Below are 27,312 nucleotides of genomic sequence, written 5' to 3'. Positions count from 1 at the left end.
ATTCATGACCAATAATACAGTTTGATGAATTATTTCTCAAACTGACCCAATTTGTCAATGTTAGGGTTAAAATTGCTCTTGGTTGCCTACGTTAAGGGTATAATTACACAATTTTAGAAGTTAATGGTAAAATTGTTCCTAACTGTAAATGTTAGGAGTATTTTTTGCACATTATCCTATTATAAAATAAAAAATGTGTTACACAAATTAATAAAAATAATCTGTATAAAAAATAAAAAAATTATTGAACTCAATAAAACGGTACTTATGTTGAATATAAATAATGTTAAAGAAGAAACATATTTTGTAGAAATAAGAAGGATAATTTTGCTAATAATAAATAACTACAAACAGCTGTTTATGAAAAGGTTCAAATAGAAGCTTTTCATGAAACGCTCCAAAACACTGCAGTTTCCAGAGAAAACGCTAAACGCTGCGGTTATATAAACCTAACCAAACGCTATATTTTCTGCGGTTTGGAGTGAAACGCTAAACGCTCATCCGAAAAGCTGAAACAAACACCCACTTATACTCCATGCTTCGTTCTCTTTTCTTTCTTTTACGGTGTGACATTGGAATTAGAAATGTATCTTTAGAATCCGCAGGGCCGTTTTAAACTTTTTGGGGCCCCTGTGCCAAATTTTTCTTAAACTCTTACTAATTAATAGAATTTTGTATTAAGATTGTAAACTTTGAATGGTTGAATATCTAAATCACATACGCACTCAATGTCATGAAAAAAGTGTAAATAAATCTTATTACATTATGTTTTTTTTTTTTATTTAAGCCAATATCTATATTTGACTAAGCACATCTTAAATTTTAGGGCCCTTATAATTTTGAGGCCATGTGCGTAAGCGCTCCTTACACACCCTCATCTACCCCCTGGAATCCGTCATTATCATTGGTTCGCGTGTATATGTAGTCATGCTTTATGTCCAAAACTTTATATGATACACAAATCCGGACATTAATTCCATAAGATATCATTATCTATTAGATAATTAGGGTTGGATTCAGTTGGTGAAAAAGATTAATTTGTCAGAGTATAATTAATTAACAAATGATTAGGATAAATTATAGTGAATGTGAAAGGCATTACACTATATAAGAACAAATCCAATATTTAATAATTGTTACCACTTAATTTCCTGTATAGGATTAGAATTCCACACCGTTCATTCTCATACTATTTTTTTTATTAACCTAACTTTTTTTTTTGTTATGTCATCCTTCTTCCCAATTAATTAATATTATTATTATTAATAAAGAAAAACTAATATTACAATTTATATAGTTAAGTGCAAAGGACTGTTTTTCTTTATTCACAATTACATAGCATATGCAAAGCATTAATCGTAACACTATGTGTATATTTAAGAAAATTAAATTAATTAAGAATTTATTTATATGCATAATTTTTTTAGAAACTTATATGCATAGCTTATGCTATGTCACAAATAATTGGGGTTGATAATTCACTAGATTCGGACAAATATCTCGGGCTCCCTTCCCTTGTGGGTAGGAAAAATCCGCTATTTTTGCTCATTTTAGAGATAGGCTTTAGAATAAACTTCAAAGTTGGAGGGGTCGTAATTTGTCCAAAGCTAGCAGGGCAACTCTCATTCGGGCTGCTGGACAAGCCATTCCTATCTACTTCATGAGTGTATTTCTATTGCCGGTCTCTACCGCTACTAAACTTCAGAGAATGTTTAACTCCTTCTGGCGGGGTAATAAGCAAGATGAGTCGCGAGGTCTTAATTAGATGTCTTGGGAGCGGCTTTGTATCCCCAAATGTCAAGGAGGGTTGAGTTTCCGTGACTTCACTGCCTTCAATGTGGCGACGTTGGATAAGCAAGGGTGGTATATGCTATCCTCTCCAGATTCTTTAACCAGTCGTATCTTCAAAGCTAAATATTACCGTCAAGCGGATTTCTTGAGAGCAAGACTTGGTCACTCTCCTAGTTTTATACGGAAAAGTATCTGGGGATCTCAAATTGTCATTTGTGAAGGTATAAGGTGGAAAATTGGAGACGGTAATTCTGTTAATGTTTGGTCGGATCCTTGGCTGAGAAAAGTTGATGGAAAAATGATTGAAACCCCGACGATTGCAGGATTAGAGAATTTAAAGGTCTGTGATCTTTTTATCCCGGGAACTCGCGAATGGGATATGGAAATGTTGAACGAAATATTTATCCCCAGGGATGTGCAAGCAATCCAGAACATTCCTATAAACAGACTTGGTACTGTCGATAAAATTATATGGAATGAAACACGAAATGGTCTCTACTCGGTAAAGAGTGCTTATCGACTGGGAACGGAAGTAGTGGCTCAAAATGACCAGTGGAGGGTAGCGGGTAATTGGAGGAAAATGTGGAGTATGGAGATTCCAGCAAAAGTTCGCTACTTCTGTTGGAGAATTGCCCGAAACTGTTTACCGGTACGGGCTAATCTACTGTCACGAGGTTTGTCAATTCCCTCTACTTGTGTGCACTGTAATACTGGATATGAGGACCTTTGGCATCTATTTGTTGCATGTCCATATATAAGGGAAATATGGGCTGACAGTAATTTGCTTAATCTAATTGATTCTTTGTCTTTGGATGCTGATGGTTTTAACTTTTTATTCTTCGAAATCATCAATACTCAATCTAAAGATATATGTTGCAAATTCTTAATGATTTTGTGGAGTTGGTGGAAAGCTCGTAATGATAAGCTATGGAAATGCAAAATAACTAGGAGTCGTCAGGTTATTATAAGGGGTTTGGACTGCCAGTCCAATTGGGTGGCTGTCCGTAATCTTAGGAATATTGCTATTCCGCAGCATCGGCCTATGGTCTGCTCGAAGTGGCATCGCCCTCCTCAGGGTCTGGTTTGTTGTAGCATTGATCCTGCATTTTTTGCTGCAGCAGGAAAAACTAGTTCTGCTGCTGTTCTTCGATCAGATGAGGAGCGCTTTTTGTCTACTCGGGTTAATTCTGTAGATGGTCTCCAGCTGGTGCACGAAGGGAAAGCTACAGCTCTGTTGAATGCACTTAATTGGATTAAATTGGCTGGTTTTGAGCATGTGCTTCTCGAGTCAGATTCGTTAACTGTTGTTCAAGCAGTTAATTCGTCTTTTCCCGACGAAAGCGAGTTTGGTGATATCATTGCTCAGTGCAAATCTTTACTCAGTCTCAACAACGGTTTTTCGGTCTGTTTTGCCAAACGTTTAGCTAACGGTTTAGCTGATGCTTTTGCTCGACTTTCCTATTTTCATGCTATTCCTTTTATTTATGATGTTATTCCGGATGTAATCCCTTCTAGTTTGTTGAACTTTTGCCCGATTGTGGCTCATTAATCTATTCCGTTTTCAAAAAAATATTCATGCACAATTTGCATTTGTATTTCGAAACATATATAAGATAAATAATAAAAACAAAATCGTCATACTGTAAAAATGACAAAGTTTAATTGCCATGGGATAAAGGATGAACACTTATCACTACAATAGATATAGGTTATCGTAAAGCCCACCTTAGCCCTTATCAAACAAACAAATGGGACACTAAACAAGAGATAATAATATTTATAACCAAATAAAATAAAAATTTGATATAATTTTTGACTTTATATTGTAACAATATATCAGGATATTGAGTCAATTTAAAATATTAACATACAATTAACTTTACCTAATCATTCATTAAGATAAATTATTTACGATTGACTCTTTATCTTTTTTTTTTAATCAGATTGACTCTTTATCTGATACATTATTTAGTCCTTATATTTATAATAACATATTATAAATTTTTTATTTTTGTCTTTACTAAAGATCCGTTCATTTAAAATTATTAATTTTCTCTTACTTATTAATGGTTTATTATATTTCCGATACCACTGGATGATGGAGCATCAAATTAATCCAATGGTGAAAACCACACCAAGTAACGGTACTTTGTAAAAAACAAAGTAACCATAGCGGACATCAAGAAAAATCCATCAGTTTAAGCATATCTGTAAATGAAAAGGTTGAAGTACAAATTTCTAGTGGACAACATACTGTAGTAAGAGAATTTAATCAAGCCCCAATATTTTTATTTTAATATTGAATTCGAGTAACTCGTTGGCGAGGCTTGGCGCAACAGTAAACGTTGTTGTCGCAACTGAGGGCGAACCTTGGCACAACGGTAAACGTTGTTGTCATGTGACCAAGAGGTCACAGGTTCGAGTCTTAGGAGCGGCCTCTTGCCAAATAAATTAGTAGGGGAAAGCTTGCCCCTAGTACACCCTTGTGGTAGGACCCCTCCCCGGACCCTCGCTCAGCGGGGACGCGTAGTGCAACCGGGCCGCCCTTTTTTTATTGAATTCGAGTAACTCGTATTCGATTTTGTAAAACATTCACATGAATATTGATAATTATTTATAACATATTTAATTAAAAAGTAAAAAAATATTGTGTTTATTGTAAAATACTTTTTATATATATTTAAAACATTAAAATTAGATAGGAGAGAGAACGATGAGAGGAGAGATAAAAAGATAACGGATTTTTTTAAATACATAAAAGTGTATTTTTTAACATTTAAAGATTTTGTAATTTATTTATATTTTTTTTGTGAATAATGAAGGCTCAAAACACAAGAACAAGAACATAACAGAAACAAAAGCAAAAAAAAAAAAAAGCTTAGGACCAGATAACTCTACTTAGTGCTAATCCTCTACAGTCGTCAGTGAGGATACCCTAGAGGCATGTAGGATCATACTCATGATATCCCAACGAACCAGAACCTGTAAAGTTCACCACAGTCAGCAGCACAGTTGCTTTCTCTATATATATGCACAAAAACAACATGTCAGTGTCTATCTCTGATTGTCTGACAGCGAACAAGCAACCATGAATACGGATGATGAGGCTCACCACACTTGAAAGCACAACCAAGACCATTTGGGAGTCAATTTCCAAGGTGGCGTTTTGACATCCCTTCTCATAAGCCAGAACTAGTCCAAAATAAACATCTCATAGTTCCGTTAGGGAAGCTATGCACAATCTAATATTAGCTCTAGAGCCACCTACCTATTAACCATGTGAGTCCCTGATGAGGCCCCCAGCCAATGCAAACCCGGGATTCCCACGACATGCTCCATCTGTGGTGATCTTAACCCATCCTGCCTCCGGTGGGTTCCAACGAATCCAGATGATATGATGGACATTCGCCCGAGTGTCAATATCCTGAACCCGAATAAATTCTGCACTCAAGCGCACCATATGGTTGATAGAATTTTGCCTTCTCGGGTCGAAGATGCCTTTGTTTCTCCATTTCTAGAGTCACCAAATCGCAAAGGCAAATAGAATAGGCCACTGAATGTCCCTAGTGGATGCATTAACACACATATTTCGGTGGAGCCAAGTTAAAAGATTACCCGAGAAAAAAGATCCTTAGTGACACCGTGGGACGAGACGCAGCCAGAACTCCGAAGCCACCACACAATCCCGCAACACGTGAATTTCTGATTCGTCGAACGGACACTAAGCACACACCACTGATTCTGACAGCCGACACCACACCCGATTTGTGTTGCACTTAATCGATCCATGCGATACCATCCATATGAAGCATTTGATTTTCTTTGGCACCCGAATCTGCCATAACACCTTCCATATTGGCTATCCACATCAGCGGCCTGAACTCCCTATCCCTCCGGTTCGGACCGTATAGGCCCTAAAGGCACTCGGAGACCAAAACCACGAATCGCTAGTTGGCCTGGATGGGTAGACAGCGAATGTTGTGACCTTTAGCATATCCGACGAAAACAGCTTCCCGCAAAGCCTATCTATAACCCCCTCACTAGGATCACATGATATCTCACACAACATTAGTTACAGGAGTTTTGGGGATGTTACACTATCCCACTTCCAGCAATTTCGCTCATTGTCCCAGTAATCTGCAACTGATTTGTGCGGTATCAGGAGTTGACTTCCGCACCAAGAGTCCCTCCAAAACTGCGTATCACGACCATTATAAATAAGCTTAGCAGCCCCTTTCTCCAGAACATGCCTCCAACGACAATACCTCTCCATGTGGATGAATGAGATGAGTTTGCTATAAACGCTTCCATGTTAGTTCTGCCACCCTTGTACCTCCTTCAAAACCTTAATCCAAAGAGAATCTCTCCCAGTCAGGACCGTTCAACTTAATCTAACTAATATTGACAAGTTAAACGTCAGTATTCTTTTGATGCCAAGTTGTAATTTATTATTATAAATACAATGAGTAAACATTGTAATGGGTAAAAAAGTTAGAGAATTTCAAATAAATTAATTTCCCTAATTTTCTATAAAAAAATTCCATACTTTAATGTTAAGTCCTAAATGTGAAGGTAATGCGCTAAAATGTTCCACATTATTACATTTATATAAAGTCAAAGTGATTTATATATATATAAAGAGAAATTTAAGGTTTAATATGTAATAATTAGATCTTCAATGTTGTAATAATAATCATCCATCCCTCTACTTTAAAGTACGTAAGCAAATTAGGTAACCTTATAATATGAATATAGCAGTACTGCTTTGCTTTAACTAACATGATGCACTAATTTTAACTACATGACCTTTCCTCCTCATGAAAGAACAGAAAACAATTTTTAGTGGAAATCTTACCCTAAATCCACTTTAATGCATCCCTATTTTAATTGATCATTTTACTTTCAAACTAGAAAAATAAATTGTCTCATTTCTTGGAAACAGCTGTAATTAATTAGAGTCTACTTTGTCTACCTGGCTCGCTCGTTATATTAGCCATTCTTCCAAACTTTGTTTTTCTTTCAATTTTGTCCTACTCTCCATTAAGCCTCTTCAAATATGGTATCCCAAAGTATCAACCTCGTAAAAAAAAAAATACTAGTTACCAATTCGATGGATAGAGTCCTTGATGATTAATAGAAAATTAATAAAGATTAATTGAATTATATATTTTTAAAAATATGTAAATATCAATATTTCAATAATAATATATTGAAATAATTCAAACAAATAAAAAAATTCATCAAAAACTTTAAAATAATGTTCTTAAAATCTTAAACTATATAATGAAATAAGTAGAGAACGCAACTAAACCAAAATATCTGAAAATAATAAACACAATTCATCGAAGAATCCTTATTCGTTGCTAAGAAAGACATGTCGAACTCAAATGAAAGTTTTCAAGTCTATGCTTATTGCACAAATGATAACGTAGCGAGAATTTCTGCTAAAGCGGATGCAGTTGATACAGTTGATGGATCTGGTATGTGCTTATGAGGATTGTTGGAATTTCAGACTTAATAAAAGAGAATGAATAAGATGATTTGATTTGATAACAACTCAATTTGTTGTGAAAAACGTTAATATTATTGATCTGATACTGAGTTTAAATACAACAGAAACAGTTACAGAATAACTGTTAAATAACCACTTCCTACAAATCAGTGAATTAATAACCATTTCAGCAACTGACTAAATCAAACTTAAGAAAAATAACAGGAGAAGATATTCTAAACATAATACAAAAATAATGTAGCAGTTACTAAAGCATAAATTCAACACTTCTCCTTGCTTTGGTGGCTGCAAACTCCAAGCTTTTCTCTAAGGAACTCAAACTTGCTCTTTGACAATGGCTTGGTGAATATGTCTGCCAGTTGGAGATCAGTCTGGCAATACTTCAACTTAACAGATCCATCCATCCTGTTATCTTAAGTCGGGTCCTCAATCCTAATGAACTCCTTCACCGGATCCATGTAATTGTTCAGATATCTCCATATCTAAAGCTTGTGAGATCAGCTCTCTGTTCATAACAGAAGACACTATTACATGCAAGTCTCAACAACATTATGTCAATCCTAATTTAAACATGTTACTTGACTTGAGGTGGTTTTAAGTTTATTAGTTTATTATAAGATTTGATCTCACTTCATGCTTGTATGAACACTTTATAATCACTTTAAATAAACTTTAGGATTTTCTTTTATTTGACTTATTTAGTTCTTAAAAGTAATTGCCTTTATATAGTTGAAAACAAAACTATATCTTATTAAAACAAATGATATAAAAGAACAATTCACTTACAACTGGTTTATATCCTATAACAATTGACTATATGACACTAAACCCCAACAACTCTTGCAAACAAACCACGTTTGGTTGGATCTCCGACGAAGGATACTCCGACACTCAAGTCAGTGTCTTATCTAAAGTGGAAAAAGTAAAGAGAATGCAAGTGTTACTTCTAGTAAGAAAATGATAATATCTTATGAATGGAGTAGGACCCCTTTACAAAGGAGTCAAGACCCTTTGTCTGAATAAGAGACACACTTACTCTATAAGCCGATAAGGAAATGATGTCGAAAAGGTCGGCTTTCCTTATCGTGTGGTGCTACCTTTGCACTCTAAAGACTCCTAATAAAGAGAGAATTCATTGTCTCGATATAATAAGAGAGAAAGCTTCTAAAAGTCCGAATAGGATATACGACCCAACATATAACAAATTTTTTCTTCTTCTCAAATGTAGCTTAAGCTAAAGGAGGAGATGTGAGTTTGCTCAAGACATTTCAATATTTACTTAAATTATATCAGTATATAATTTGTAATTGACAACAATAGTTAACATAACATATTCTTGTTAGATTCGAAGTAACAGTTGAATTTGTTGAAAAGGGGTTAAATATTATTCAAGAATAAAGGGGCTATAAATGCCCTTGCAGCAAAACGGAAACCACGCTTAACAGGCTAAGATCGTGGAGTAGAAACAAAACAGAGATAAACTCTATTATTCCTAAATAACAGATCTTCCTACAAAACATGGCTTTCTTTAACAAATAGAAGACTTATTCAAAATAAATAAATAACTAACAATCCCACCCTTAAGCTAATACATCTATATTTAGCTTATCTTAGTAATATCCACAACTCTAAACATACCATGAAGCTTCTCAAACTGCTCCAACTTCAAAGGTTTCGCCATGATATCTGCAACTTGGTTCTCAGAAGCACAGTGACCCAGCTTAACATATCCATCATTCACCAGATAAGAAAATGAAATTTCACATCAATGTGTTTGCTTTTTCCATGAAATACTGGGTTTTTGGATAACTGTATAGTAGAACTGTTATCGCATAGGATTATAGTCTCTGTCTTCTCTTCAAGCTCGAGCTTTTCTAATATCCTTCTGAGCCAAAGACATTGATATGCACATAAGGCTGCTGCTACGTATTCTGCTTTCGTCGTTGATAGAGCGACTATCGGCTGCTTCTTTGAAGCCCAAGAGATTACGCATGATCCCAACTTTAAAACATACTTGGAAGTGCTTCTCTGGTCATCTAGGTCACTGGCATAATCACTATCAGTGAAAGCCACGAGCTTCAAGCTGATTTCTCCTTTTCTGTAGAAAATTCCTAAATTTATTGTTCCTTTTAAGTACCTCAGAATTCTCTTTGCTGCCAACCAATGTGACATAGTGGGATTTGACATAAATCTGCTAATTAAGCTGATTTGAAACATCAAGTCTGGTCTGGACACAGTTAGATACATAAGACTTCCAACCATTTGTTTGAATCGAGTTGCATCAACTTTAGCACCACCTTCATCTTTGTGCAACTTCATTCCCTGCATTATTGGATTTTTCACAGCATCACTTTCTTCCATGCCAAATCTTGCTAGAACTTCTATTGTATATCTTCTTTGACAAACAAAGATTCCTCTTGAACACTATTTCACTTCTACTCTAAGGAAATGCTTCATCTTTCCCATGTCAGGCATATCAAACTCCGACACCATTGAATGTTTAAAATCATCACACATATTTTTATCATTCCCATTAAATATTAAATCATCAACATATAGACTGACGATTAAGATTTTACCTCCTTCGGATTTTATGAACAAAGTATGTTCGCTGGGACATGTTTCGAATTTTCCCTGTGAAATAGACTTCAATTCTGCTATACCAAGCTCCAGGCGCCTGTTTAAGGCCATACAACACCTTTTCAGCCTATAAACCTTCTCTTCTTCTCCTTTCTTTATAAACACCTCAGGTTGTTGCACAAACACTTCCTCCGTAAGCTCCCTATAAAAAAACACACTTTTTACATCAAGTTGAAAGACATCCCAACTGAATTGGGCAGCTATAGCAAGAATTAAACGGATCGTATAGAGTCTTGCTACAGGAGCAAAAACTTCATTATAATCTACTCCATAACGTTGTGCATACCCTTTTTCCACCATCCTCGCCTTGAACTTTACAATCTTACCATCTTCATTGAGTTTTTTCTTAAAAACCCACTTGACTCCAATAGGTTTGATCCCTTTAGGAGCCACAGTAAGTTCCCAAGTTTGATTCTGCTCAATAGCTTCAATTTCTAATGACATAGCTTCCTTCCATTTTCTGCTTTTTACTGCTTCTTCAAACGAGGTTGGATCATTCGCAGTCACCATCATCAAGGCATTTAAATTTTCTTCATCGAAAAAACCTTCTTCGGTCACATAATCTTCCATCCATTCGAGTCTTTTGCTGCCTCGTATGCCCCTCCTTTCAACTGGTTCATCATGGTTTGGCTAACTTGGAGGTGAGTCTGCCAGACTACTCGATTTACTGGAACTGCTGCTCGAGTTATGTGGACTGCTGGAATTTTCAGCACTGCTGCTGGAATTATTTGAGCTTATTCCATCAGATTCTTCCTCATTTTGATTATCTACGATGTTACCTTCATCACCATCTTCCCGTTCTAGTATATCTTGCCTTGTTTATTCATCAAATCTTCCCGAATCCCAGCTTTTTCTTCTTCAAAAACAACATCCTTGCTGACAATAATTTTATTTGATATTGGATCATAAAGCCTCCACACCTTTGATTCATCACTATATGAACATGCGCCATACATTCAAAGATTCGAAAGTATTCTACTACAGGTTTCTCACTACTCCATGCCTCTTCTGGAGTTTTGTTTCTAACTGCTGCAGTTGGACATCGATTTTGAATATGCACACACCATCTTGCTGCTTCAGACCAGAAAGTTTTGGGAACTTTCCATTTAATTAGCATTGATCGAACAATATTCATTGTGGTCATGTTCTTTCTCTCGGCAATGTCGTTCTATTGAGGTGTGTAGGCATCCGTCAATTGTCTACTAATTCCCTGTGATTTACAAAATTCTCCAAACTTAAGTGAGGTGAACTTGCCACCTTTATCAGTCCTCAAACACATTATGAATGCACCTATCTCTTTTTCAACACTAGCTTTATAATTTTTTTAAAGTAACAAAAACCTCTAACTTTTCATGTAAGAAATAAATCCAAGTTTTAACTAAAGTCATCAATAAAACAATAAAACTTAGGATATACCTCTTACCACTGTGTGAGGCTGGTTTGATAGGTCCGCTTATATCTGAGTGCACTAGCTGGAGTGGTTTTAATGCTCTCTATAGACTCCTTGGCAAGGATTCTCGATGTTGTTTCCTGGTTAAGCAGGTTGTACATATCTCCTGAGGAGACTTCAAAACAGGTAAGCCAACCACCATGTTCTTGAAGGCTAATGTTCTTAACGCCTTGTGATTCATGTGCCCGAATCAACAATGCCAAATGTGGGCTTCTTTATTAGTTACATCTTCAGTTTGCAAGCACATGAAATTTCTTTGTGGAATAAATGCTAACAATGAGAACATTCTATTTCCACTCATATTAGTTTGCATAATCAAACCCTTCTTAAGGTGATATACTTTACAAGTGCCTTCCTGAATTAAAATAACTAACCCTCTTTCTTGAAGCTGTATATGCTCAAAAGGTTGTTTTTAAGTTTATGAATATAATAGACATTAGATATTACCTAAATTATGCCACTTACTAGCACCCTTATACTCCCTTTTGCTACTACATCCATCCTTGTATCATTGCCCAGCTTTACTATTCGATTGAAATTTTCTGTCAAATCTTAGAACCATTCTTTGTTCCCTATCATGTGATTGTTGCATCCAGAATCAAGAAATCATATATCTTCTCTCCTTGCTTGATGAGATTCAACACATGACATCAACAAGAGCTCTTCTTCCTCCAATTCTGTATAATTTGCTTTCTTCTCCAATTCTGGACACTCATATTGAAAGTGTCCCAAATTATAACATCTGAAACATTCAATGAGAGCTTTATTTAGGGGTTGTCTTCATCTACTTCTACCACGGCCACCTCTAAACATGCCTCGACCTCTTCCTCTACTTAATATATCATCTTGAGTTACCTTTAACACTTGTTCTTCCTCTTGATATCCTTGCATTCTTTGTTCATGGACCAGCAAACTTCCATGTAATTCATCAATACTCAAAATACTTAGATCATTTGATTCCTCAATTGAGCATACCATATAATTGAATTTGGCAGTCAACGATCTAAGTATCTTACTAACCACCATGCTCTGCTCCATTGTTTCACCATTTGCCTTCATTTTGTTCACCACAGTCAAGGTTCACCCCAAGAAGTCATCTACTTTCTCTCATTCTTTCATGGCCAACAACTCAAACTCCCTTCTTAAGGCCTGAAGTTGTGCCCTCTTCACCTTCGTGGACCATTGATACTTTTGCTTCATTGAGTCCCAAATTGCCTTTTATGTACTATTGTCAAGAATTATTTCAAGGATTTCTCTGTCAATTGCCTGAAACAGAAAATTCTTGACCTTCAAATCCTTTAGGTTGGCCTCTTCCATCGTCTTTCTCTGCACTTCACTTGTTGGAGCTATCCCAATTGCAGTTGGAGGTATTCCTTCATCAGCCAGTTCCATATCTTTTTGCTCCTAAGGAAGTTCTCCATTGTCATTGACCAATAATCATAGTGGCAATGAAATTTCGGAATGGCTGGTTGCACAAACTTCTCTGAATTTGCCATTCTCACACTCTCAATTTCACACACCCAATTTGACCCACTGGTAACTCACACTTTCTCAATTTCACACACCTAATTTGACCCTTTGCTCAGCTCTAATACCAAATGTAGATTCGAAGTAACACTTGAATTTGCTGAAAAAGGATTAAATATTATTCAAGAATAAATGGGCTATAAATAGCCTTACAACAAAACAGAAACCACGCTTAACAGGCTAAGATCGTGGAGTATAAACAGAATAGAAATAAACTTTGTTATTCTTGAATAATAGGTCTCCCTACAAAATAGGACTTTTTTTTTTTTTACAAATAGAAGACTTATTCAAAACAAATAAATAACTAACAATTATTTCATCTTATCAAATTTAGCTTTCTTCATTGCTTTTTAGGATGAAAGGTAAAATTACTCTTAATGTTTTTAAGTAGATTGAATTACTCATATATATGTCGCATTTGGTACGATGTAATGCAATGTAATGTAATCAATATTGTAATGTAATCAAAGTTGTAATATAATGGAATGTAATCATGATTCCATCACAATGTTTGGTTGGCAAATTTAAAAAAAATGGTGAAATATAATTATTATTCAATACTTATGTTTGTTTCATCAAATGTTGTTAGGAACTTCAATTATTCTTCAATTTTCATATGCATGAGAACATAATCCATATATGTTTTCTGTTTTTTTTTTACATTTTTCGTGTTTTCATGTTTAGTTTTTCACATCTTTTCCATTTTTCGTTTCTGCATTTTCACGTTTTCCCCATCTTCCGTATTTTTTTTATCATTTTTCGTGTTTCATAATTTTTCTCGTTTTTCACATTTTTCCATTTTTTTTCTATTTTTTGTGTTTTTCCATTTTCACATTTTCTCCGTTCTTCGCATTTTTCATGTTTTTTTCACTTTATGTTTTAAAGTTCATAAGAATTGTGGATAATAAATATAAATAAAAAAAAAATATATATATATATATATATATATATAGGCTAGTCATAGTAGGAATTCAAGCCTATTTTTTTATGTAATTCCCATTACATAAATTGTAAAGAAAAATTGAGTGATGTAATTATGATTCAATTAAGACAAAAATAATAGATTAATCCAAACATGGTATGAACATCCATTATAATGGACATTTCATTACAACGTGCAGCGTACCAAACGGAATCTTAATATTTTTAAAGGGTGCAATTTTATCTTATCATTTTTTTTTTCTTTTTTCAAATAAATATTACATATGAATTTCAATTTGATCAGTAAATTTATCAACGAAATTTCTTGTTAATGACAAAGTTAAGCTAGAAAAAAAATGACGAGAATAAGGGGGTGTTTGGTAGCTACTTTTCATGTTCATGTTTGCATTTTCACTTCAAAAAGAAGAATTTTAGGTGTTTGGTTAATGATCTACTATTTTTTCATTTTATACTTGAAAACAGTCTTTTACAAAAGCAGAGAATCTCTACTTTTTGGAAAAGCAGCTTTTTCAAACAGCAAACAGAAAACAGTAGGTAAAACAAGCGGAACCTAAAATTACCTCATAAAAAATATGATAGAGTATTACGCATTTCCAAATATGTGAGAGTATTTTTTACCACTATCATTAACAATAAAACTCAAATTAGTTCGTAAATTAATCCAACAACCCATTAATTAGATTTACAAAAACCTTCAATCAAATTAAAATTAACCTCTTGTTTTTATTTATTAATTTTAAATTTTAAATTTTAAATATTTAATCTCTTGCTTGAAGTACCATGTTCTAAGCACGATGGAAGATAGCAGTCAAGCAAGAAAAAACAATACAGATCCTTAGGTTTGACGTACGTGGATCATAGTCAACCCCATATTATGGATTATATTTTAAAACTACGCGGATGTGGATTATTTATTAAAATACTGAAAAGATTACAAATATAAATATTTACTATTCCATTTGCAAAAACGAAAAAAGAAAAAATGATCTGTTACAATTTTTATATCACAACAACTCTTTCTTTCTTTGTATAGTAATAGTACCACGTGTGCAGAAATCTAGATTGCCCTGGATTAAATAATAATAATAATTTCTACCAAAAAAAAAAAAAAAAAAAATAATAATAATAATAATAATAATCTTACCAAAAAAAAATAAAAAAATAATAATAATAATAATAATAATGTAGTGATATTCAAAACGATTTTTATTGATCGGTAGTATTATTTCCGAAGTATCTCGCATTGGTGATACATTACAGCAGAACTATTTTTTAGAAAATAGTTGCAAAGAAACTGCCATTATATTTCTTTATTTAAATAAAAGCGTGCACATAATTTGATCAATTTTTTGATTATGTAGCCCAATTCTGGAAAATTGATATACATATTTAATTTATATATATATATATACAATAGACATATTTAAATCAGTGAAGCCTGAAAGTTACTCTTATATTTATATATATATAAAGTGCCATAACATATAGTCATAGAAGACAACTTTTAGGTTTTTTCTGTTAAAAAAAATATATATATATTATTTTGAAGGGCTAGAGAAACTAAATCGGAACAGTTTTTGCGGGGGTCCTGTAATAACCCACTACGTTTTAGCGGTACACTTTCGGCGGAATAAATTCTATCAACTATATATTATATGACCAATCGTCTAAAGTTTTTTTATTTATTTAAATACCTATAAATGCATTTAGGCGCAATTAAGGAATTGATTGGATTGAGGCTTTTAAAAGTTAAATAAGAAGTTAATTATTGAAAAAGATAGAAAGTGAATGGTTAAGTGACGGCTCCAAATAATCATTTGGTTGTTAGGGGTGATTGGGATAAAATTTGGATGACAAATATTCTTATAAAATTAGATTTTTTGTTTGGCGTCTTGCTAGAAATTGTTTGTCATTGCGTTTTAATTTGTGCAGGAAAGGATTATTGATCCCGGTGGATAGGTGTGTTGTATGTGGTGATGATCTTGAAGATGCTTGACACCTATTCATTTTATGTCCCTTTGCTGTTAGTACTTGGAGGGATACGGGCTTATTGTTGCTTTTGCAACCTTTGGCGGATGCAGCTGATAGTTTTTTGGATTTTATTTTTGCTGCTATGATTGTTTTATCTAGGTTTAATTGGAGAAATTCCTAATGATATTGTGGAGTCTATGGAAAAATAGAAATAAGTTGTGGCAGAATGTAGTGGAAAGTTCATTCCAAGCTATTACGGTGGCTGCAGAGGTTCTGAGGGACTGGAGAAAGGCAAGAGCTGCTGCAAAGAGTGGTATTGTGGGGGCTGCAGTGAGTCTTTCTGAAGTTCAATGGAGGAAGCCGTCTTCGGATCTAAAATGTAATGTGGATGCGGTCTGTTTTGGGGATACCATGCAGGTTGGGATAGGCGTTGTTTTAAGAGACAAGGATGGAAGGTTTGTTGCAGCTAGAACCCAACTGTGGTTGGATTACCGTCGGTGCAAGAATGTGGGCTTTGGCACTTTTTTCATCAATGAAATGGGTAACGGAGGAGGGATATAGTCATGTGGTTTTTGAGTCGGATGCGAAATCTGTGGTCTATGCTATTAATTCCAGAACTGACGATATATCGGAGTTTGGTTCATTGGTGTCCTGTTGTCGCTCTCTTCTTCTTAACAACAATTATTCTGTTTGTTTTGTAAGGCGACAAGCGAATGAGGTGGCTCACTCTTTAGGCCACAATCATTAAAATACAAAATTATGCGACCATCATTAAACCATCTCTAACTTATTTAATATTGTTCTTACAAATGACTTTGGGAAGAAATATTTCTTTGTGAAGTGGAAATACTGTTTTTGCAAAGTAACTATAAGAACGATATTGATACTATGATATTGCTACGTCCTGTGTTAGAGGTAAAACCGTCATCGTTAATCCATTACAATCATACTTGGCATGTAAGTCATTTAAAAAAAAACTCTATCGAGATCAAACCCTAAACAAAGAAAGAGAGAAGAAAATCAATAGCAAACAAGAAACATAATATGAAGAATAACTAAAAAATGCAAAAGTAGAAACTTGAAAAAAAAAACTTCATCAAGTATTTAAAGAGAGGCAAGTCATGTAAAAAGAAAATTGTACGAACACGCAAATATAATTGGTAAATGTAGACACATGAACATGGACAAAGCATGGAGGCGAGGGAGAATCTACATATGAATGGAGAAAGCGTTTTACAAGTATAAATTGTTAGGAATAATTGAAATTATGATAAACGAAAAAAATAAGCAAACACATAAAAATTGTTTACCCAATTCGCCACTCAATATGAATGGCTACGTTTGGGGGCACTACCAAGCCAGAATATTTACTATAATGAATGAGATACAGATTACAGAGAAAGAAGTTACATTTATACTCTCGAAACCCTAACCGTCTAGGGGCCCAGTTGGATCGCTGCAGTTGGGCCCATCACTTCAGTTGGGCCTATATATATTAGTCTCCATAAGCCCAACATAAATGAGTAAATTTATTCAAGTCGTGAGTAATACACTAAGTCACTTTATAATTAAATGTCTTAATTATAATCTCCCTGAACAAATACTATTGGATATTCTCGTTCCAACAAGGATGTACGATGTAAGGATGATCTTAGAAATCAGACTGTATTGAAATAAATAACCTTCAGAACACATGGACCAATAAAAATTCACTCTCAATTCTCTTTGGATCAAGACCTTTGATTCAAACTTAAAATTAAGGAATATCATTTCTTGTATTATTACTAACTATCTAAATATGTTCACTACGCGGAAGCTGACACATGTCCAAAAAAATTAGAGTAAAAATCTTCACCGACCACGAGATTTTTTCCTAACACCCTATAGAGAATATGACTTCATAATCAAGTTACATACACATTTATTACAATTATTACTCAATTATGCTAATTTAAATATCAGAGTGGAGTTCTCAGTCAACGGTCTCATCTTAATTTTTTTTTTTCTTATTATTTCATACATGTAATGAGTTCTCGCTATCACGGACACACTATCTCATATATTCAGTACTATCACCTATTTGACTTTTTTTTTTTTTATGACTTTGAATAAACATAAGCTAACAATAGAGATTTTACTATACACACGACCCACGAATTATATGATATAATTTCTCAATCTGAAACTTAAAGTGTACCAATTAAATACACTGGCAATTAAAGTTTGTAATTCTATTAGTATTTTATTTAATTATGTATATCACACTCTAATGGGCTGGTGGATGTAAAAAAAAAGTATATACATGCTCTTACTTTCTCAAGCCAACTTGGTTTAAAAATTAACCCAAATTAAAAACCACTAATTCGGCTCTTGATTGATTGATCGGCTGAGCCAATCTTATAGCAGTAATTCTCATCAATATTAAAAAAAAAAAAATTATCCTTTCTAATTCATGAATTAAGGCCTTGTTCTTTATTACTTAATTTCAGTAACAATCAGTTCAGTTCAGTTCAGTAGTAATCAGTTCAGTTCAGTTCATTTCAGTATTCAGTTTCAGTATTCAGTTTCAGTATTCAATAATTTATCATTATTTATTATAATTATTATATATTATTATTATTTATATATAATTTATTATTATTATCATTATTTATTTATAATTTCAGCAATTTATTATAATTATTATAATTTATTATATATTAATTTATCTATTTTCATTATAATTATATTTATATATAATTTATGTTTTGTCATTATATATATTATCATTATTTATTATAATTATAATTATTTGGTGCAACTTATTTGCAAATTTTGCGAAAAGTAAATAAATATTATATTAATACGTTTACATTACAATGCTCTAAAAAATTAACTGGCTCAACTACCTTAATATATCAAATAGTGCAATTTTATCCCTAATATTAGAAGCCAATAGCAATTTTACCCTTAACATTGATAAATTGAGTCAAGATTTTGTATTCATATGAAAATTCATATTTAGACGTTAGGAGTAAAATAACCCCGGACCCAAAACGTTAAAGGTATTTTTGTACCTTAATACTTAATTGTAATAAAAAGTTAAGAGTGTGTATTCATATAAAAATTTGTATTTAATTTCATAGGCTTTAAATTATATATAAATTTGTGTTTGTATGTAATTTATATTTTTAATTTAAATTAGACTCATTTTTATTTAATGTCATAGGATTTTATCGAGCCTAGATTTTATTTGATATTTAATTTAGTTTAATCTTTAATAATATGTTTATTTATTATTGATATTATTTTTTTTGGTAGAAATATTATTATTATTATTATTATTATTATTATAAGCTTATTAATGTCCAATATTATCATTAAATTATTTTAAAGTCTAATATCATCATTATTGTTACGTTCGATTAAATTCGGTTAAGTTCGGTATCATTCAGTTAAGTTCAGTAGCATTCAGTTAAATTCAGTTCAGTTCAGTTCAGTTCAGTAGCATTCAGTTCAGTTCAGTTTTTTTCAGTAATAAAGAACAGAGCCTAAATACTAAGTACCAAATCAAAATTATTTGAAATCATACATCACCCCACAAATAAACCCCAAATGGGCCCCACCATACCTTATTTGTGGCTCATAAATTTCCACTTCAATTTTAAAAACTCCCTCCTCTCCTATCCTCTCTCTTTATATATATATCTACACAGCCCCTTAAATATTACTACTCATTCTTGCCTTTCTAAACTACACAAACAACCACAATGCCAACCCAACCAACCAACTCGTCGGAACGGGCACGAATGGTCTGGCGACGTTGCCTAGTCTCCGCCTTCCGTACCGGTCTAGCCTGCACCATAGTAGGTTGCTTAACCTTATACGGTCCAGCCTCTATCCACCATCAAGTAGCTTTTCCAGCATTCTCCTACGTCACCGCAATACTTATAGTTAACGACGCAACATTTGGGGACGCAATACACGGATGTTGGATAGCGCTTTACGCTACATTTCAGAGTCTAGGACCGGCTATGTTGAGCCTGTGGTTGATTGGTCCGGCCCGGTTTAGTAGTTATACTATTTCGGTAGCGGTGGGGTTGGGGGGGTTGATAGTGGTTTTACCTGAAGGGACAACTTTGTTGGGTAAAAGAATAGCATTGGGTCAGATAGTTATTGTTTATGTTATAGCTTATATAAATGGTGGAAGAGTTGAGGCTGTAATGCATCCTTTGCATGTGGCTGCCAGTACTTCTATTGGTGTTTTGGCTTGTGTTCTTGCCTTGCTTTTGCCATTTCCCAGATTGGCCTGTGGTGAGGTAATTTTTTTTTTAACTTTACCTCTTACAGTAAAATTATTATTATTTTTATTGTATGCACCATCTTTTGTTTTTGTTTTTATATATATTATACCATGCTTCATGCAGGAAGTGCCCATAATGGTAGATTTATTTGTTTGGTATTTAATACAAAATTTAATTATTATTTTTAAGGGGTTAAGTGTTTAATCTAATTAGAACTCCACTTGTATATATATCTTTGGAGTTGTACCAAAAAATAATGTATTGAAAAATAATGCCACCCAAGTAATTACTGAACACTATAGCATTAGATATTTCATATAAAAGAAATTTATTTTAAAATGTTGAGTTATCGGTAGATATTTGCTTCACATTTCAAATGGTTTTAACGTGAATTATATAGTGTGTTAAATATTTTATTATTGAGTCTTATGGCTTTTTATATATGTGAGTCAATCATCTCTCTTTAGGGTATCTTTTTGGTTTGTGTTAGACCTTTATTTACATTGTGATAAACCATTATATTTTAATAACGGGCCACCCATAAGTATGCAGTTGGTGTTTTAAGGAGTTCGGAACATGAAAAGAATGTGTTAGATATCTCATATTATTAATTATGGAGCTATATATACATATGACTCGTTATTATTATATCTATCAAATCTAATAATATTAGATGTAATGGTGACTGACCAATTTATATTTTTTCTTACAAGAGGTACTTTTGCATTAATATGTTAACTATATATTAATTTAAATTCATGTATATGTTTGTGCAGTTGAAAGAGAATTGCAAGTTGCTTGGTGAAAATTATTCAGAGAGGCTGAAGCTGTATGTGAAGGCATTCTGTGAACAAGATAGTTCAGTAGCCTTATTGTCTATCTCTCAGGCTAAATCTTTGGCTATTGCTTCAAACAAACTTCTCCCCAACATCAAAAGATACCAAGTAAGCCATATAGCCTTTTATATTAAATGGAAAAAAATAAAATTTTGTCCATGTATTTGCACAATTGATCAGTTTAGTCCTATATTCAATTCTAACATATAGCTCATGTACTTTAATTTTTCTCATAATTTGACAATTGACTGTCGACAGTTATATAGCACTATTAGAAGATTTATGGTCACACTTTATCCTCTGATTGCGTCACAATGCACATTCTTAGATTTTAGAAAAATTAAAGTAAATAATCTATTAGTTTATGGGTTTTTTTATTATTATGCTATTCATTCTTGTATTATCAAAAGTACGTTACAAGGTCTTTAAATTATTTTTCGTCAACAATTTAGTCCATTCTGTTAAAAACCATCCAAAAAATTGTTAACCACATTGGATGGAAAGATTAAATTGTTAACAGAAATAAAACTTAAAATTCTTATAATGCTTATTTTAAGAATTGAGGATCAAAATGACTCATGAAATTGATAAGGATAATCTAAATTGAAATTTAGATATCAATTCAAGACTCGTGAAATTTACAAAATAGATTTGCTTCTCTTTTTTTGTTCCTACAAACAGAATTGTTCTATTTTTACTAAAAACTAAAAAAAAATAGTAATTCTTTCTCGGATAATCTAAATTGAAATTTAGATATTAATTATATTTGATGATTTAAGTCAAATACAATCAATTTTAATATCTAAAAAATTTATTAAATTTGGCCAATTTGTCAGATATTACTAACTTTATAACTAAATTACCTAAACTTTAACTTAACTAATTCTGTTTATCAATTTTGAGAGGGTATTTGACTCTTAATTATTATTTTTATAATATGAGAGACTAACTAGTGTAATAGATCATGAAATCATTTGAACTAAAAAATTAAGCTACTCATATTAATATCTAACACACCTCATACTTGGATGTTTAGAGTTTGAAACGTGCACAACACAAACATATATTAACATGTTTTGCGATTAAATTAACAAATAGAGACTGTTTGGAAGCGAACCCTAAACCACTAATCAACCAGACTCTAGTACATGATACCATTTGAACAAAAGCTTAAGGCTAATAATTATATTTCCACTTCATATATATCATAAAAATCAAAGTAGAAAGGCTTTAATAACAAGTTGTGGCAAATACAAGATGTGCCCAAATTATTATTTTTTTCTTTCTTATTAAGTAGCTAGATTTTCATATCATTAATATGTTTCTTGTTCTTGGTGAACAGGCAAGCATGAAATGGGAGAAACTTCCATTCAAAATATTGAGGCCATATTATGCAAATTCAGCAGCAAGACTACAAGAAGTAGAGATACCCTTAAAAGGAATGGAAATGGCTTTAAATACCATCTCTTCCTTTCCTGTGAGAATGATGGAAGGAGAGAACAAAGCAAGTTCACAACAACTTAAGGAACATCTTAACCTTACATTAAAACAAATGAAAAACACTTCCCCTAATTGTGATTCTGTAACTGTTCCTGAATCAAATGCTCAAACCATCACTCAATCTTTTCAAACTCTCCAAATTATCCCAGAAGATCACAAAGACTTAACCTCTCTTTTCTTCCTATTCTGCATCAAACTCCTCCGTTCCAAACCCCCCGTTTCGAAACCCGAAACGGACCTATCATCATCAAACCCTTCAACAAAGCAAACTGCAAGCTTTCTCCAAACATTAGGGAGAAACATGAAGTTTATAAACACAAAAAGACTTATCCCAGCTTTCAAATGTTGTCTCTCTTTAGGCTTAGCAACACTGTTCGGTTTATTATACAGCAAAGAGAATGGCTTTTGGTCAGCATTACCAGTAGCTATTAGTTTTGCTGCAGCAAGAGAAGCAACATTCAAAGTTTCAAACATTAAAGCACAAGGGACAGTTTTAGGAACTGTTTATGGAGTACTAGGTTGTTTTGTCTTTGAAAGATTCTTGCCTGTAAGATTCTTGTCTCTTCTTCCATGGTTCATTGTCACCAGTTTTTTAAGGCGGAGTAAAATGTATGGACAAGCCGGGGGAATTTCTGCAGCAATTGGGGCTGTTTTGATTTTGGGGAGGAAAAATTTTGGACCTACAAGTGAATTTGCCATAGCTAGAATCACTGAAACTTTCATTGGTTTAACTTGTTCAATTGTGGTTGAACTTGTTTTGCAACCTACAAGAGCAGCCTCTTTAGCTAAACTTCAACTCAGAAAAAGCTTGGAGTCACTTTCTGATTGCGTTAGCTCAATAGGGTTTGAACCAAATAAAGCTAAATTGATGGAAAGTGCCCAAAAGTCACTGAAATTGGAAGTTAGTGAGTTAAAAAGGTTTATTGAAGAAGCTGAGGTGGAACCCAATTTCTGGTTTATGCCTTTTCGTAGTGCTTGCTATCATACTCTTGTTGGGTCTTTGTCAAACATGGCTGATCTTTTACATTTTAGTGGTTGTGCATTCAGATTCCTTGAGCAAGAGTCACAGAAATTTGGAGTTTGGGAAGAATGTGTGAAGAAATTGGATGGTGATCTTCAGATTTTTAGGGAAATGTTGGGTTCTTTGATAAATTGTTTAGAGGATGTCACTCTAATGAAATCTCTCAAGGAACTTGACGGTCGAAACGTTTCTTGTGATCCCGAAATGGGAAAATCTCCGAGCCCGAAAATTTTTAAGATTATGGATTCGGAAGGAGATGGGATAGAGAGTATTATGGAGTCTTATCTCGAACATTCAAAAGAAGTGGGAGATAAACTCAATGCGGTTGAAGGGGAAGAGAAAAGCCAAATGGTGTTATATTTGGGGGCTTTAGGTTTTTGCTTGAACACTTTGATGAAGGAAACAAGAGAGATTGAGAAGAGAATTCAAGAAATTGTTCAGTTGGAGAATCTCGGAAAGACCATAAATTTGTATGAAATTTCATGTAAAATTCGAGCTTCACGAACTTGAAAGTTGTACCAAATTAATACAAAATGTATTACACACTAGTGTGACATGCTCTTACTACAATTTGCAAATTCACAATCTCTATACTTTATCATGATACGTATAATGTATACGTGCTAATAAGAGTAAGTGCCTCTTATCGTGTCTTAAGTAATAAAGAATAAGTAGAGATTGTTTTCCTGAAGATTATGTCTATAAGTACTAATTTATATCCAAATTTTATATTATTAAGGCAACCAATTAATAAAGATAGAATTTCTAATTAATCAAACTTAAAATAAGATAAAACAATAAAAGGAGCAAGATAAGAATGAGAAAAACTTCTATGAGATGGAAACTAGGTCTTTAAGCTTCACTTAATCTCTTATTATTTAGTAAATTCAATCAAACATTATAAGTTTTTTATCACTTTTGAGATGGTGATTCGTTCTATATAAAAACAGTATGCAATTAAAAAAGAACATGTGTCTTCTCGATAAACAATAATAGAATAATAAAAATAAAGCAAACTTCATCACTTTATGATACGGATTCGTGACGATAGAGTTGATATTAATCATAAATCAACAAAGAAAGTTTTTCACTAGCTTAACTAGTAGGAGTTAATCTCATTCAAAGGTTAGAAACCTTGCTTCTAAAGGAAATAATATTTGATTAATAAAAAGTTGTTCATTCTTATAAAACTTGGAACTTAAATACCTCTCGTAATTAAATGATAAAAGACCTTAAAGCCTTTGCTAGGGTTACAAATTCTATTTACAAACTAGGGATGATATAGGGTAAAGAAAACTTAATGGCAAATCTGTAATTAGGCCCAATGGCAAGACAACAAATAATGGGTGGCAAAACAGTAAATAGATTGAAACAGGCTGATGGCATGCTTGTCTGCTTGGTGGTCAAGGAAGTCCACACGGCGTGTGGTCTATCTTACACGTCGTGTGGCTAACAAAAGTTGGTTACTCAGCACGGTCTGGATGGTTTCCTCAATGGCCCTTCCAACAGAGTCACTCGTCTTGTGAAGAAAGCCACATGCCGCGTGAATTTGTCCAAAAGTTGATTCTGCAAGCAGGCCACACCATGTGTGCACGTCATGTGGTTCTTTATCCATCACCTCCTTCCTTCAGTATATTGCTCACACGACGTGTTGCTTAGGTCACACGTCGTGTGAGCTTCCCCTCACTCTTGCATTTGACTTCTTAAGGAGATGCCCTCATCATTATCCCCTTCTTAAAAAGAGTTGGTCGCCTTTAGTAAATTTAAGAGACCCATCCGGATTGTACGGGCTTATATCACGTACATTGAAGGACAGTGATATCTGTCCTAGCCAATTTGGAAGAGCCACGTGGTAAGAATTAGCATTGACCCTCTTGGTTACCTTATATGGACCATACTTTCTTGGCCGAAGTTTGCTACTTAGTGCACTTGCGAGCCTCTCCTTGCTTAGATATACCATCACCTCATTCCCTACTTAGAATTAAAGGTCCCTTCGGTGCTCATCAACCTTTGCCTTCAACTTCTTGTTCCTCTCTTCAAGAGCTTCCTTCACCTCCTAATGCATTTGTTGATATTCATTAGCAAGCTTATGAGCGGTCACGTTTTCTTTGTCTCCTCTCGTGAGGTCTATAATGTCTAGAGTATGATTGAGGGTCGTCCTATATACCATCTCAAAGTACGAATTTCATGTTCCCAAATGGACGGCTCCATTGTAAAAAAAAACTCTGATTAGGCCAATACCAAGTCTCGCATCCTTGGTGTATCCTTATCTTTTCTCCTCAAGAGGTTTTCCAAAGTACGGTTGACCATCTCATATTTGTCCATCAGTTTGAGGGTGGACGGTTGTGCTAAAATTCAATATAGTATCAAATAGAACCCATAAGCGATGCCAGAACCCATAAGCGATGCCAAAAATGACTTAGAAACTTTGTATATCTATTTGAAACAATATTTTTTGGTACACCATGCAACCTTACCACTTCTCGAAAAAAAAAGTTTAGCAATTGTCAAGGCATCATTGGTCTTTCAGCACGGGATAAAGTGTGCCATCTTGGAGAATCGATCAACCACTATAAAGATGGAATTCATGCCTTGTTGCGTCCTTGGTAAACCTAACACAAAGTCCATCGATAAATCCTCTCATACGGAATTTGGCATGGGTAGGGGCATAAGCAATCCCGAGTTGGTAGAGTGCCTTTTGGCAGTTTGATAAAGGTAACAATGCTCCACTAGGTAGGCTACATCCTTTTTCATTCTTGGCCAAAAGTATTTGAAACTCACCGCTTCGTAGATCTTGTCTCTCACAAAGAGCCCCTGAGGCTTTGTCTCTCCCAAAGAGCCTCCAAGGCTTCCCCCATATAGATCTCAGATTACTTTCTCCCAAATAGAGGTGCATGGTAAACATAATTGATTGCCCCACATGAGGTACTCATCAAATAGATAATACTGAAAGTATATATTTTAAACTTCTCATTTTTAAACTTTGATTCTTAAAATATATAAAAATAATAATTTACTCGTTTGGTATAATTAAAATACAAGCTAATTAAAATGACTCTCTATGTTAAACCCCTAATTTTTGTGACATGCATGTGTAATTAATTCTTTCATAACATCATGTAACCTATCCTTTTGAACTAATAGAAAAAGGAAGAACTAATACAACCGACAGATTTTTGGGCTCTTCCAAATTGGAGACCCTGGGCCTATTGCAACCCTATTCACTTATTTTAACAAAATCAGTTATAAAATGGTAAAAATTAATTATCAATATGTTACTATTTTTGATATATTATAAATAAATAATATTTATTTATTTTAATTTAAAAATTCTAGACCTTAACATATAAATCCAAAAAATTTAAAAAAAATATGTTAAATTCCTAATTTATAAATAGTAGTTCTTAAAATATATTTAAAATACTAATTTACTTCGATTTTATCTTAACATATAATTATAAAACCTTAAAAAAATATACTAAACTCCTAATTTATAAACATGAATCCTTAAAATATATTTAAAATACTAATTTACTTCTTCAAATTGATATAGATAATCTTTTAGAATTGAATTTATTTCGCATTTTTCCTTTTTCTGACTTTTTTAGGGGAAAATAGGGGGAGCATGCCTTCAAATTATATACCATTAAAAAAAAATTAAGAAAATAAGGTATATACATAATGAAAAAAGGTTAAAAACAAGAAAATGAAACAAATAAGGCCCAAGAATCTGGTAAACAAGGCCTAATCTTTCTGATCCTTAAAAGGCCCAGAAAGGCCCAAAATAAAGGATACATGAAATCCGAAAATAGCATAGCGAATTAAAAAAACCAAAAGAA

At 33.5% G+C, this 27,312-nt stretch overlaps 1 protein-coding gene across 1 annotated transcript; it reads left to right on the top strand.

Annotated features, from left to right (window-relative positions):
• Window positions 1-19,568: 19,568 nt before the first annotated feature.
• On the top strand, window positions 19,569-24,120 carry LOC136224094 (uncharacterized). Its single transcript, XM_066012348.1, has 3 exons — window positions 19,569-20,131; window positions 20,893-21,060; window positions 22,295-24,120. The coding sequence occupies exons 1-3, from the start codon at window positions 19,583-19,585 to the stop codon at window positions 23,981-23,983; spliced, it is 2,406 nt and encodes an 801-aa protein (XP_065868420.1). The 5' UTR covers window positions 19,569-19,582; the 3' UTR covers window positions 23,984-24,120.
• Window positions 24,121-27,312: the final 3,192 nt, after the last annotated feature.

Source organism: Euphorbia lathyris, chromosome 3 (genome assembly GCF_963576675.1).
Source record: "Euphorbia lathyris chromosome 3, ddEupLath1.1, whole genome shotgun sequence".
NCBI classification, from domain to species: Eukaryota; Viridiplantae; Streptophyta; class Magnoliopsida; order Malpighiales; family Euphorbiaceae; genus Euphorbia; species Euphorbia lathyris.
This window is presented reverse-complemented; position numbering and strand designations above follow the sequence as displayed.

Bases quoted from the DNA above. Each gene is read 5' to 3' on its own strand.
- LOC136224094 (XM_066012348.1), top strand. From the start codon at position 19,583: ATGCCAACCCAACCAACCAACTCGTCGGAACGGGCACGAATGGTCTGG. The intron at 20,132-20,892 runs GTAATTTTTTTT...ATGTTTGTGCAG, and splicing joins CCAGATTGGCCTGTGGTGAG to TTGAAAGAGAATTGCAAGTT. The intron at 21,061-22,294 runs GTAAGCCATATA...CTTGGTGAACAG, and splicing joins CCAACATCAAAAGATACCAA to GCAAGCATGAAATGGGAGAA.